General features: G+C 32.7%; 1 protein-coding gene across 1 annotated transcript in view; it reads left to right on the plus strand.

Moving 5' to 3' along the window:
* Positions 1-520, plus strand: part of LOC139523557 (uncharacterized) — a 102,605-nt gene extending 102,085 nt beyond the window's left edge. Inside the window, exon 75 of the mRNA XM_071317674.1 lies at positions 325-520. Within this exon, the coding sequence (XP_071173775.1) occupies positions 325-442 (118 nt within the window). The 3' untranslated portion in view covers positions 443-520. The remainder of the gene's footprint in view (positions 1-324) is intronic.
* Positions 521-15,722: the final 15,202 nt, after the last annotated feature.

The following is a 15,722-nucleotide window of genomic DNA, read 5'->3' on the forward strand; positions in this document are numbered from 1 at the left end:
CAATATATGACACGGACTTAAATGTCTTTGTTGTATCTTTGATCTCAAGTTCGGAGATATGTGTTCAACAATTAAAAAGAAAAATTAGAGAAAACTTGTTCGCTATGGAATGCTGAAACTTCAGAGTAAATCACCTTTTGGAAATTGTAGAGAGAAACTTAGCTTTTATATACCACTTTAACTCTGATAAACAATTTTATAAGAATAGATAATATCGTACTTAGAAAACTTGATATATAAAACAACTGTAATTTGTTCAGATATATGAATAGCACACAACACATTTACAGATATAGTATTTCATCAACTTTTATTCCATTTCAGATGTCCTAAATGGGATCTTCCTGACGTTTGTCACTGGAACCCAGCACTAGCGGGAAAATGCTGTAGTCAACCAGTATGTCCACCACCTTATGTTATCACCGGTTACCCAGACCTTTAGATGTTGCTTTTCACATAAGCAACTGTCAATAATAGAATTTTGTTTATCAAAAAATATTAAAGTCTTTAATATTTGTTATTTTGTTTAATGTATTTATGTATGGCTCCACCTAAGAATCATGCAGAGGGTGATACAGTGAATTTTGTCAAATTGACTTTTTTGGGCTTCATATGTTCTATTTTGATAAGAAACTAAAATAAATAACAATTACACATTTGTTGTACATTAATTTTGGTAGCTATGGTTACGATGGCACAATAACAACCCTTTAATTCAGTCCTAAAACCTTAAAAAATTCTGTTTTTCATCACAGATTTTTTTTTTATTAAACTGCGTATTAATTTGGTCTAAAAATTGAAGTTGATAAACAGTAGTTGTGACTATGGCAACTCTTGTTTCCATGGCAACCAATTGTAACAGTTTTGTATTTTCTCAAAAGGAGTGAAAATTACGTTTTTCAAGTTCTATTTTCTTCCAAGAGCAGGGTCTTATTGATAACCTGTTTGTTTGCATTTGTTTATTGAACCTTTATCTATATCATATCAAAAATAATCGTTGTAGCCACCTTTAGATTTTTCGGAAAAAAGTTTTTTTGTCTCATTATTTTTTTTTGCCTTTTTTTTTTTACAATAAGCTAAATTATTTTCTTGTATTTATAGCACAATTCATTTGATTGTGTCTTTTTAGCATGTATAACACCTGAATATTGAAACAAAGTAAAGAAAACAGTTACTTATTCATCATTATCCTAAAAACAAGCTACCAGTTTCCATGTAAACAGAACACACAGATTTTGAGAATTACACATTTTTGATAAATGTATGCTTTGAAATGATAAATTTTTTAATGAAGCATTTATTTTTCTTAAATTTTTTTCTCCATGTAATACATAATAACATCAAATTATTCAAAATAATTTAAAAAAAAGTTGAGAAAGAAATGTAGTCGTCATGGAGACAAATGCCTAGATTTACCAAATGTTCGTTTATAATAACTTAAACAATATTTTTTCAAACTATCCTTTTCTGTACAAAATCATTGTAAGGAGCACAAATATTAAATATTGATGCTATACTTAAATCTTTCAAACAACCCTTTGAAGATAATTGACACTCCCCCTGCCCTTTTCCTAGAAATAATCTTGATGTTAACTCTGACAGTAAAAGAGGCTCGCGGGTATAAGATTTTTAGAAAAAAATTAAACATTAATTTTTCATTACAAATTTTATTTATTACCTTTATAGTCTAGTCAAAATAGCATTTGACCTCAAAAAAATTGCAACAGAATTTGTTTTGGTATTTTTCGATTCAAATTGGATTTCTTTGTAACATACCAAAAGTCTACCAAGATATCTGAGTGGGAAAATGGATTTTTTGGGTGAAAAATAGCAAAATTTGTCAAAAATAGCGAAAAACTGGGAAAAGCTTGTTAAACATTCATTTTTTATGATAATTATTTCAAATCAAAAGTTTTACAACAGTTTATACAATGTTTATGAAATGAAATAACAAAAAAATAGTTTTTTTTTATAAACATGAAATTTTAGGTGAAAACATCCAATTTTTGTTGGAATTTGAGATTCACATAGTGTGAATTGATTGCCAAAACGGACAGGATAATATAAAAAATGATAATAGAAGTTCATTTTATTCTTTAAAAAAGACAAAAAAACTTTATTTTAATCATTCATAAACTTTACAGCAATTCCTTATTGGGTAAATGATGATTTTGGGTAAAATATAGTAAAATCAATCAAAAATCGTTAAAAACTGGAAAAACACCAATTTGGAGTTTTACCTGTTTTTGAATCACTCCAAAATAGAAAAACGGAAATCTTAATATAATTATAATCAGAACAAACAAAATTCATCGTAAAACAATTGTAAAATAACTGATTTTAGGTGAAAAAGCTAAATTTGTCAAAAAATCGTCGAAAACTTGAAAAAATACAGAATTTATATTTTTCAGAAACCATTTTTTCAACAGACACATCATTTCGTGTCACAGTTTGTTTACAGTTGCAACTAATATTTAAATGTTAAGAAGCTTATCAGAGCAGGTGGAAGTTCCATTAAATTGGATAAAGTTTTCCATGTTTGATTTCCCAATCATAGTCTGCATGGTCTGCAGGATCTATGTCAACTTCTTCTGATAATACACTCGAAGGCTATGAAATTGCCCTGAATCTTATTTTGGTGGTAAACTTTTAACCTGATCCAATGTGTTTCCAGTAATTACTATAGATTTGAATTTTCTCCAGAGAAGAATGTCAAGTCCTTCTACAGGAAGTCCTCCATATATACATGTGAACACTTCTTCTCCTGCTTTGATGATATCTGCTTTAATGAAGCCTTATTCATGAAAACTTGATCTTAATGGAAGTCCTTTGCTTATTCCAAAAAGCCTAGATGATGAGTCTCAACCTGTTATAGAATGCAAAAAGAGCAACAAATTACAAACATCATCCCTAAGAAATCCTTTAGACTGTTTTATATTCCATATTTTCAATCGTTTGGTTGATTGTCATTTATTCATATTTAAAAATAACCCGTTTGCACTGCTGATTAACATGATGAATAAGTAACATTAATAGATCCATATCTTCACCATTTACTATGACTACTAAAGACAAAGCACAATCCAAAGCTGTTTGCACAATCTGCATCACCAATCACATTCTTACATCTAATGTTATTATCTTTTAGCTTGTCACAAAGCACGTTAATAAGATATAGGAAGATGTGGTGTGAGTGCCAATGAGACAACTCTCCATCCAAATAACAATTTATAAAAGTAAACCATTATAGGTCAATGTACGGCCTTCAACACGGAGCCTTGACTCACACCGAACAACAAGCTATAAAGGGCCCCAAAATTACTAGTGTAAAACCATTCAAACGGGAAAACCAAGGAGCTTGTTTGTTTTGACTGTTTGACATGAAAAGTTCCTTTTTAGTAATGGATAATAGATTTTTTATGCCCCACCTACGATTGTAGAGGGGCATTATGTTTTCTGGTCTGTGCGTCCGTTCGTCCGTCCGTCTGTCCGTTCATTTGTCCGTCCGTTCGTTCATCCGTCTGTCCCGCTTCAGGTTAAAGTTTTTGGTCAAGGTAGTTTTTGATGAAGTTGAAGTCCAATCGACTTCAAACTTAGTATACATGTTCCCTATGATATGATCTTTTAAATTTTAATGCCAAATTAGAGGTTTACCCCAATTTCACGGTCCACTGAACATAGAAAATGATAGTGCGAGTGGGGCATTCGTGTACTGGGGACACATTCTTGTTTCTTCATCAATACTACATACAACAGACCGTTTATGGAGTGGTCTTTCTACAGATTTGACTATAGAACAAATATTGATGAGAAGTGTCAAATCTTGTGGAGGTCTAACCAGGGGCAGAGAATGGGACAGATTTATCAAGTACTGTGGATTCATTATTATTCGTTGGAAACTAATTTCGTGGGTTTCATGGGTACATATGCACCACGAAATCAAATATTCAACGGACAGCATAATACCAATGGGCTTTGTATACAGAGACCGGCAAAACCATGAAATCAAATATCCACGAAAATGCAAGTTTTCAGCAATCCACGAAAATAAATGAATCCACAGTAACTAAACAATTAAGTGATAAAAAAGCTAAAATTGATATGCCAATTAAAGACAAAAACAACAATATGCTAACAACAGAACGAGATCAATATTTGAGATGGAAGGAACATTTTCAAGAAGATCTTAAAAGAAAAGAACCAGATAATCTAGCAATTTTTCTTGAGGCACCCTTAGACCTTGAAATAGACACAGATCCACATTCAAAACAAGAAATACAGGCAGCCATTAAAAGCTTGAAAAGCAAAAAATCACCTGGCATAGACCAACTAAATGCAGAACTTTTTAAGATATATACAGTGCTAGCAGTGGATATTGTACACCCAGTATTCATGAAAATATGGGAACAAGCTGTTATTCCTAACAGTTGCTCTGAAGGCAACATTATAACAATATCAAAATCAGGAGACTTAACTTACTGCAATATTTGGAGAGGAATCACCTTACTATCCATTCCAAGTAAGGTTTTCTGCATAATTTTAATATCAAGAATTATAGAGGCTGTTGATAAGAAACTACGACAAGAACAAGCTGGTTTCAGAAAAGGTAGAGGCTGCATAGACCACATATTGGTCCTACGTAACAACTGAGAACAGTGTCATGAGTGGCAGAAAAATTTTGTGGACTTCGAGAAAGCGTTTGGCAGCTTACACCGGGAAAGTCTTTAGGGTAGTTCTGAGAAACTATGGAATACCAGGTAAAATAGTGCATCTCATCAAGCAGTTCTATACAAATTTCTCAAGTACCATCAACTCTGAAGCTAACACTAGTTTCCTTGTAAAAGCAGTAGTAAGACAAGGATGTGTTATGTCATATGTGCTGTTCATAATTGCTATTGATTGGGTAATGTGAACAACCCCAGCAGAAAGTAACAATGGACTGAGATGGACACTTTGTACCACAGGACAGAGACTATGCTGATGATTTAGCACTTTTATCCCATACCAAAGACCATATGAAGGAGAAGACCAAAAAGCTAAAAGAAACAGCTAAAATGATTGGACTTAAGATCAATGCCAAAAAAGACAAAGCTTATGTACCTCAATTCAGAAAGACATTCTATCATATTTATAGAAGGAAAACAGCTGGAAACAGTAGATTCATTTAATTATCTAGGCAGTTGTATTACAAGTTACAACAGAAGGTGGTGCTGAAAGAGATATAAAGATCAGAATAGGAAAAGCTAGATCCGCATTCATTAGACTAGGCAACATCTGGAAAACAACAGCCTTTTCAAAGAAGACCAAGCTCAGGCTCTATAACAGCTGTGTACTTTCTGTACTCATATATGGCTCAGAGTGCCGGATAATGACTGAGAAAGATATCAACAGGCTACTATAAAAGATGTCTGAGGAAAATAATGAAAATATTCTGGCTAAACAAAATCTCCAACAAAGACCTACATGAGATGACCAGCACCAAGGACATGGAGACTTTGCTGATATAAAAAAGCTGGCGATGGCTTGGTCATGTTATACGCAAAACATCTGATGACATGACCAAGGTAGCCCTTAGATGGACACCAGAGGAAAAAAGAAAAAGAGGCCGACCTCAAACAACATAAAGACGCACCATAGAAAATGAGCTAAAGGATAGAGGATATATCTGGGGCAAAGTGGAAAGAAAAGCAAACAACCGAGGAGAGTGGAGGAAACTTGTCCTTGTCCTATGTGCCGTAAGGCATAGTAAGGACTAAGTTAGTAAGTAAAGACATGTGTTAAAAACACTTAACCAAGGATATCTGAAAACGCATGTCAAGTTTTAATGAATAATGCTTTATTAAAGCAGATATCACCAAAGCAGGAGAAGAAGCATCTGATTCAGGGCAATTTCATAGTCTTCGAATGTATTATCGGTGCCAAAAATGGATGTAAGAAGAAGTTGACATAGATCCTACAGACCATGCAGACAAAGATTAGTAAATTTCACGTGGAAAACTTCGTCCAATTTTGATTGAACTTCCTCCTGCAACTGATAAAGTTTTAACATTGTAAGATGCAAATGTAAGCAAATCTGCAACACCAAATAATATGTCTGTAGACAAAATGATCGGTAGGATGCGGTGAATGTTGTGTTTTGAGTTTTTCTAATACTGTTCCCATTGCTGAATCTGACTTTACTGATGAAATGATATTTGTTGTATACAAAAAACTATGGAATAATCTTTAAAAACAATGTTTCCATGTATCTTGTCATTTACTTTTAAATCATCCGTTTTGGTCAATGATACTTTTTAATACCTCTCATTATGTATGGTCAACAAATCTATGATTTTCGCTTAACATCTCTTGTTGGTTAAAATAGTATGAATCTAATCATTGCACTTTTTCATATAAAGAAATTAATGTTATCGGAGATCTTAATTGATTTCTGAAAAAAACTATGAATTTTGTCATTTTTTTTCTAGTTTTGTCAATTTTGGGGCAAATATTTTGCTCTTTTTTTTTTAACACAAAATCAGTTATTTACAAATTTGTTTTACAATGAATTTTGTTTGTTCTGATTATTATTCTATTAAGATTTGCATTTTTTAATTTTTGGAGTGATTTAAAAACAGTTAAAATTCCAAATTGGTGTTTTTCCAGTTTTTAACGATTTTTTGATGATTTTGCTATATTTTACCCAAAATCACCATTTACCCTATTAAAAATTCCTGTAAAGTTTTGGAGTGATTAGAATAAAGGTTTTTATCTTTTTTGAACTATCAAATGAACCTCTATTACCAATATTTATATTTTCCCAGTCCTGTTGGTAATCAATTCACGCTTTGAAGATCTCAAATTCCAACAAAAATCGGATGTTTTCACCTAAAATTTCATGTTAACAAAACAAAAACTATTTTTTTTATTATAATATTTCATAAACACTGTATAACCTGTTGTAAAACTTTTGATTTGAAATTATTATCATCAAAAATGAATGTTTAACAAGCTTTTCCCAGTTTTTCACTATTTTTGTCAAATTTTGCTATTTTTCACCCAAAAAATCCATTTTCCCACTCAGATATCTTGGTAGACTTTTAGTATGTTACAAAGAAAGCCTTTTAGATTTGAAAAATACCAAAAATAATTCTGTTGCAATTTTTTTGAGGTTGGCGACATTTTTCATCTATTTTGACTAGACTATTAGTAGTTGTTATTTTATCATATGGTACAAAAGTCATTCCAAACAAAAAAAATTTTGTTGGCCCCAGGTGACTTTTAAAATGTAGATATTGAAAAAGCTCCGAATCTCCCTTTGGTGCAAAAATGCCACTTTTTGGCATTGAAAAAGAAATATCTTTTTTAACTCATCGGTTACCTATATTTTGTATTGTTGTTTTCGAATAAGCTGTACATAAACTAAATAATTGTAAAATTTAAGCTATTTCTGTAATTTTTTTATTTTTTTATTTCGATATTACCGCTATTTTTTCCTGATCATAGTTCAACAGAAAAAAGGGACATTAACAAAAATGTATGCTTCATTCAAAGGCAGATTGTGAGCGTAAATGAACGGTGACCCCATTTTTTATTTCATTTTTCTATTAAGTATTAGATAAAGTTCATTTATAGAAAAATCCTATAATAAAAAAATTGATTTAGACTTGCGAGCCCCCTTAAGCTCTATATTTAATCAATGAAAGCTTTTCAGTTATGTTGGTAGTGCAAGGAATAGCATTTTCCCTTATTTTTCTTGAGAATAAATGTTAAATTTGGACAAAAAAAGGGGGTATGAACCCTATCAATATAGTAGTAATGGTTCAAGATAAAGCTCAACACTGTTTCTTAAAAGGACAACACATTGGTTGCTCTATAGGATCAGAATACACATGTATCTCATCAACTTAACATTTTTTAAAGATCCATGACAATTAGCCATTGCGGTCAAGGTCAGACAGACATGTACACCTTACAATTGTTCACTTCAGTACACTAAAGTAGTAGTATCTTGTTTTGCTTATGATAATTGAAAAGCATACCAAAACACAAAACTTAACATTGACCAATGAAAGATGAAAATAAAATCAAGAGCAGATCATATATATATGGTAGGTATATTTTTATGGTTTTGTTGAAACATGAAAATGTTCTAAAGGAAAATGGACACCTGACAGAAGGAAACTTATTAGCATAAGGTATCTGCATAAAAAGTTTGAATCGTCTATGTTTAGTTTAGTTTAAACAATATTTTATTCAAATAAATTGAATTGGATTGGGCAACAGGCATAGCCTATGTAAGCCCTCTCCACAAATCGTCTATGTCTTCTCCCATTTAAAATATAAAGCTTTATAGAAATAGTTTACACTGCTGCAGCCAGATAGTAATCAGTAAATCTTTAAGTCTCCCATATATAGAGCTCTATTTTCACAGGCAATACAAAAATCAGTTAGCATTATTTTCTTTATAATTCTATAAAATTTTGGTTTTTACAATTAGTCAATCAAGTCTCTTCCTTAACATGTTTTAAGATGCAGACACACACAAGCCAATTCAGTCCCTTCTATACAAACCACTTGAAGGATTATGGCAAAAATTGTATGGTCCAGTTGATGTCTAATAAATGCTGCTTCAAAGACATTATAAGTACTGTGACTGTGATAGCTCTATGTCTGTTATGTAACTCAATATGTAGTTCCTCTAGAAAATCTGCAAAACAGAAATGAAAATATTGTAATAATGGTACATGTATGACAATGTATGATCATGTTAAAAATAAATGTAAGAAAAAAATAATAGAAATCAAATGTCATACTTGTTTAGGGGCCAGTTGGAAAACACCTCTGGCAGAGGAATTTTTCACTGCATTGAAGACCTACTGGTGACCTGTCTGTTATATCATGTGTCTATAGTCGGGTTGTTGTCTCTTTGACACATTCCCCATTTATTTCCGTTCTCAATATTAACCTTCGTACCTTTTCTCAATTATAAAAAAAGAAGATGTGGTATGATTGCCAATGAGACAACTATCCATAAAAGAGCAAAATGACATACACATTAACAACTATAGGTCACCGTACGGCCTTCAACAATGAGCAAAGCACACACCAGATAGTCAGCTATAAAAGGCCCCGATAGGACAATGTAAAATAATTCAAACGAGAAAACTAACGGCCTTATTTATGTAAAAAAAAATTAACGAAAAACAAATATGTAACACATAAACAAACGACAACTACTGATTTACAGGCTCCTGACTTGGGACAGGCACATACATAAATAATGTGGCGGGGTTAAACATGTTAGCATATTTTTGTATATATATTTGCTTAATTAGGAATACGAAAAAAAGTGAATACATAACAAATAAAAATACAGTAAAAACAATGTACGTATAATTTCAGTTGCTGACTGTTGCTCACTCTGACATATTAAGAAAAATAGTTTCACAATGCAAAGGCATCATGACATTGTAATCAAGATATTGAAAATTTCTGAAAGTTTCAGGCAATCCAAGTCTTTCATTGTCATTGTTAAGTTGCGTCCATAAATTCCCAATATACAACTACATGTAAATGGCAAATAAAATAACATAAAAGATAACAAGAAATCACAAAAATTACTCACTTACATTGACATATATACTCCTTTAAACACGATAAAGGCAGCCTTAATACATATAATTCAGTGCATGTGGTTGTCCTTTGTTTATAAATGTAAATATGTACATGTACTTACTAAATGTTGTACATTGTATATATATCATATATATCATACCGGCATTTGTTTTTTATATAAAAAAATGATTTAAATCAGACCGTTCAATAGTTTTCTGTTTGGAATGCTTTACATTTGTTATTTCTAGGTTATTTAGATACAATACCATGTATACATGCAGTATGGATTAACTCATTGTTGAAGGATGTATAGTGTTAATGACAGTAACATGTTCACCCTGGGTTCATTTGCCCATAAAGTCTGTTCGCCCTACTAAAAAAATAATATTGAGGGCGTTGAAGTTAAATAAAGATATTTTAATTCTTTACATTTATGAAAACTCTATCATGGAAATATTTAAAAGCAGCTGAATTTTTTTTTATCAATTATTGATCAATGACAAAACAAATCAAATGAAAAATAATAAATTGGTTTAGGCTATACAATTATTAGGGTAATTTTTCAACAAAATTTCATCATCTTTTGTTAATATAATAGTCATAATAAACAAAGAAACTAGAAAACCTTATGGGGAAAAAAATCAAAATCAGGGCGAATGGACCCTGGGCGTGTCAACAAATATTTGTTTCACCTTACAGAAGTTCCAATGGAAACTTTGTTATCAACAATGGCAATAAAATCTGTGCCTGTTGGAACATACATTGTATACCATTTATTTTGTTAGGAACATTTTCTGTAATATTTATTCCATTGAAAATAATAATCCAGAATAGTGTTTCTATTTGGAACTTATATTATGATGGAACTGCTATTCTGTGACAGGTGAACAGGTATCAGGGCAAACAGGTACTGGGGCGAATGGCAATCATTCCAAATCTTCCTATTTGGATATTTGAAATAGTTAGATTTATTTAATATTAATAAAATTAAAATAAATAATCTATCTGTAATTGACTGTCATGACTTCATGACTAGCATTTCACTGGGACCAGCAACTTGAAAGCTATTGGTCACCTGACATACATGTACATGGAACCAAATAAACACTTGAACAAATACAAAATTGAGTCATGCCCCCCTTCTTTTCCAAAAAAGTAAAAACATCCTATTTTATAAATGTACTTTTATTCCACATTTTATAAAAAAGGTAATCATGTTGTTTAACCTACCACTTTCAACTGGGAGAAGTATTTTGTATTCCTGCAGACTCCTTTGGCTATGAATAGGCTTCCGACTGTCTGTATTGTGTCTTCAATCCTCCTGTAAAGTTTCCAATTGTAACTTGTAATTACCCTGTTGAAACTCTATACCAAGTTTGAAACCGTGTGGTGTATACACTCTGAGTGAAATATAAGAAGTAAACATCCATTCTCTGTGAGATAACATTATAAACAAGTCTGCTTTGTTCAGTTGTTATTTCTTGATTGTAGTAATTTGAACGGAGCGTAACTTTTCAGTCAAAATCTAACTTCAAACGATATTTTACATCTCTGTGACACAAACTTAGCTTTAGTTGTGTATTTAGAATAACATTAGTAAAAAACACAACTAGAATTTCTTTGATGACAGAGCATATTGTATGATAAACAACATTGTAAATTTGCCTCCACGTGTAGTGAAGCAAAACCGGAAGTGATAAATTGTTTACAAGAAACGATGCACTGAACACAAATCATCAGTGAAAAGGATTTATCTATCAAATTTAAAGCAATAAACAATGAATCTTTACTTGAATGACAACTGGTAGGAACAAATTTCAAATTATTTCCACCATAAAAAAGATGGGCGAAATATACCAGATGGGCATTTAAACTCACAAATCAAAAATAGACTGACAACCCCATGTCTAGAAAAAGACTCAAAACACAACCGAAAATACGAACCCAGCCAAACACTCGGAATAATCTCAGGATCCGGAATTGTCAACAGATCTGATTCTCATGTGGAACCCTTCGTGATGCACGTGTTATAAGTGTAATGACCCGGTAATAAGTCTAGTTTAGTCAGTCATATTCGTGAAAAGGAAACAGGAGTGTAGCTATGACAATAGAAACATGTATACTATCATCTGTGAAACGGATGATTCATAACTGTGAACTTAAATGTAAAGAACATGATAAAACTGTTGAATAGTTCAAAGACAATAAAATTCAGTGGAAAATGTTCCCATTGACCTATCATAAGGTTATCTGTTGACTTCGGTTTCCATAAACAATATATAATTATTCTACATTTGTAACATATGTAATGGACTTAGATAAGTTCAATTTATGTTGAGAGCATTAGCCATCGACAATGTGGAAACCAATTATCAAATTAAACAATGAAATATATATCTGGTTTTAAGGGCCATTTTTTCTTATATTCCGTTTCATCAATACCGGAATTTCCAGATAGTGTAGTGTCATGAAATTACATTATAAGTAAAAAAAACAGAATAAAAAAGATGGAAAACGAACACATACACAACCAAAAGAGAAAAGAATTCATGTAGATATGAACTTTGAGACAATAAATGATGTGTAGAACATGGAGACTGTTACAATCAGCAATATCTCTCGAAAATAGTATTTTTTATAACACTAAATAGTAGAAAGGATTAGTAACTTATATACAATCAATCTATATAACAAGTAAATGAATAACAGTCCGTAAAATATACTTGTTAAAACAAGTGGGTAAAATCGACAACTATGCAGATTTAAAATCAGAAAATCACCATACTCACAATACACTTACAACAAGGCATAACGTGAATATATTCGTTTAGGGGGCCAACGGACGAACGCCTCCGGGTGCGGGAATTTCTCGCTGCATTGATGACCTATTGGTGACCTTCTGCTGTTGTCTGTACTATGGTCGAGTTGTTGTCTTTTTGACACATTCCTCATTTCCATTCTTAATTTTTATATTGTTGAAAACTTCGATGCAAACATAAAATCGTAATGAAATTAAAGTGGTTCGCGAGGGGAGTTACCGTATCTGTTCTACTCCTAGCACCTGTCGTAAAAATTTCTGATGCATCAGTAATATTCGGGGATGTCTTGAGAAAGAGTAGACAGATTGTGCATATCAACGATAGGAAAGATTTTGATAATTTGTGAAAAATCCTCTGTTAGGGTTCAACAAATCATAATGGCGACAGTGAAGTTTCCAACTTAACCATTCTGCATTTCTTGCTACAAACAACCCACTTAAATAGCTGAGGGAGAAGATCAGTATGTCTGTTTATAGTCAGAATGTACTAAATGTACGTTCCTTACAGTCTGTTTATGTCTTAGATTGTGCCAAAAAAATGAGTTACATATTTCATCAAATATATCATTACTTATGAAGTGAGGTTTTCTTTGTCCCTAAAAAGCATCTTACGTGGAAATTAAAATCCATTCCTGTGACTGGATTCTTTTATGTAAAACGGCTACACATTTGGTGAGGGTTTAGCACTTACAAACATTTTAAATCCCGCCAATTTTTTTTCACATTTTGTCAACCCAGTAACTATAAATAGCTACATTCGAGATGCCTCTATCAATAATCTTTTAATACAGTCCTAAATTAATCGTCAGTGTAAGTAAATTGTTTATTTTTCAATTAAATATTTTAGGACGATCCATAATGCCCGCGTCACACTGTCCCGATTTTTATATACGATGGACACCCGAATGCGAAAATTGTAAGTTCGTACGAAGTTGGTCCCGATCTCGTTAAAATACCAAAAAGTGACCGAAGCAAATACGATGAATAACGAAGTCTATACGATGGTGCCAAAATAATATACGATAGCAAAAGATGGACATACGAAGGTTAACCGAAGACGGGTATTTAAGCTTCATACCTCAGCCGAAGCCTATACGATGGATCACAAAGACTACACGATGGATTACGAAGGCTACACGGTGGATTACGATGATGGCAAGATGGTCATACGATGTCGAAAAAACGTCGTGTACACCCATAATTATTCCCATGTTTACTGATCTATCTTAAAGGTAAGTAAATGGGTTCATTGATCCTTTTTATTCAAAAAGAGCTCTTTCCAGGAGAATATCATAATAATATAGAAAAAAAGATTGATGTGGGTAAAGCAACAAATGCGGCAAAATATGACATATAGAAAACAAAATGGTTATGGAGTAAGCATTCGTGTGACAACAACTCAGATGATACATGAAAAAATCAGAATAATGAAGAAAAAGTTGGTTTCACCTGTAGTGTTGGTGTACGAGGCGCGTTTATGATTTTCATTATGTTACTTTATATGAAAAATTGACAAAAAATAATATTTTACTTGTAAAAGTAAATCCTGAGACTGTAATAGCTGCTCTTCTTGTTCCATTTAAATTAATAGAAACAATGCTGTCGTCTTTCTTGTTCTCATAGAATCATATGATATGAGCTCCATGTTTTGTGAACGTCTTAAATTTCTAAACGGTCGTACTAGACCGACCAGTGCATATCGCGCATGGCACTTTAAATGTATTTTAACGCGGAAATTAACTTACATTTAGCTGGATTTATTGCCGTCGTAGTTCCATCTTGTCGACTTCGTACTTTTATTCGATAGCAACACGACGGGATTACGAGGTCTTCACGAAGTCGTGTTGCCATCGTAAGACCTTCGGGTAGCCTCGTGATTCATTCGTGTAGACATCGAAATGTCAAAACTTCACGAGGGAAACGAGGGAAACACGAATGCAATACGATGTTAAAAGATGCATTCCCGGTGACATTACGATGGTGAGGATGGTGATACGAACTCAATACAAACCCTCAACATCGGACGCAGCTTCGGGAATTTTTTAACATGTTAAAAAATTTAGAGCCCTTCCCGAAGTTGTCCCCGAAGGCTAGAAAAAGTGGTCGATGGTTCTACGATGGTTAAAGATGGCAATACGAATAGCCCGATCTGGATACGATCAGTCCCGATTTTGAAATTTTCATAATCGTGTTGCCATCGGCGCAAAAATCGGGACAGTGTGACGCGGGCATAATGATTAACCTACTGTGTGAAAGAGTACCTATTTTAATGAACCATCTATTTAATGTCATAAATCAGCTCAGATTAAACGTATTTATTTCTAGGTTCATTCACAATTCTATTAATACCTAATTCAAAAACGATAATTTTTTTAACTTAACACCAGGTTTGTTTTATTTAACGAACAAAGAGAAACTATCCCACAATACACTTGCGACTATTAACAGTAACAAATTTATTGCGTCCGAAGCGCTTTTCTGGATTTACCTTCATCAGGAACGCTCAAGCCAAACATTTGAAATCCGTAGATGTATAAGTAGTGTTCCAATAAAGTCATGACTCCAATTAGTTGCCTGTTGGAGAAATTATTTCATGAGAAAGATAAGAAGTTAGCAAATTGAATATCCATTAACTTTACTTTTCACTATATAGATGATGTTCTCTCACTTAATAATTCCAAATTTAGTGACTATGTTGAACGCATCTGTCCCATCGAATTAGAGATAAAGGATACAACAGATACAGTTGAGTCCGCCTCATATCTTTGATTACTACTAGCAATTGACATGAGAAAGAGGGGGGAGGTCGAATGAAAACAAAACTTTACGTAAAGAAGATAACTTCAACAATTTTGCAACGCCTGCATACGGATTATTTACCTTCCAATTTAATTGATAGTACGGGGCTTGTATTTTCTATCATGATTTCCTAGATAGAGGATTGCTGCTCACAAGGAATCTTTTACACCAATAGTTGCAGTTGAAATCGTCCCTTCGTAAACTGTACGGACGAGTTGTTGGACCGTTATGGTGTATTGTTTCACATATTATATCAGATACGTTCCTTATATTGGAACTACAAACCCCTTCCATTTTCATGAATGTGTCTTACCGACTATAACACTAATTACCGGTTTTGTAATACAATTAGCGACACGACGGGTACCACATGTGGAGCAGGATCTGTTTGATTTCCTGGAGCACTTGGGATGACCACCAGTTTTTGGTTGTTTACGTGTTGCATAGTCTTTAGTTTTATATATTGTGTCCTGTGAACTATTATTTCTATTTAGTATTTTGATTTTTG

Source organism: Mytilus edulis, chromosome 5 (genome assembly GCF_963676685.1).
Source record: "Mytilus edulis chromosome 5, xbMytEdul2.2, whole genome shotgun sequence".
Classification (NCBI taxonomy): Eukaryota; Metazoa; Mollusca; class Bivalvia; order Mytilida; family Mytilidae; genus Mytilus; species Mytilus edulis.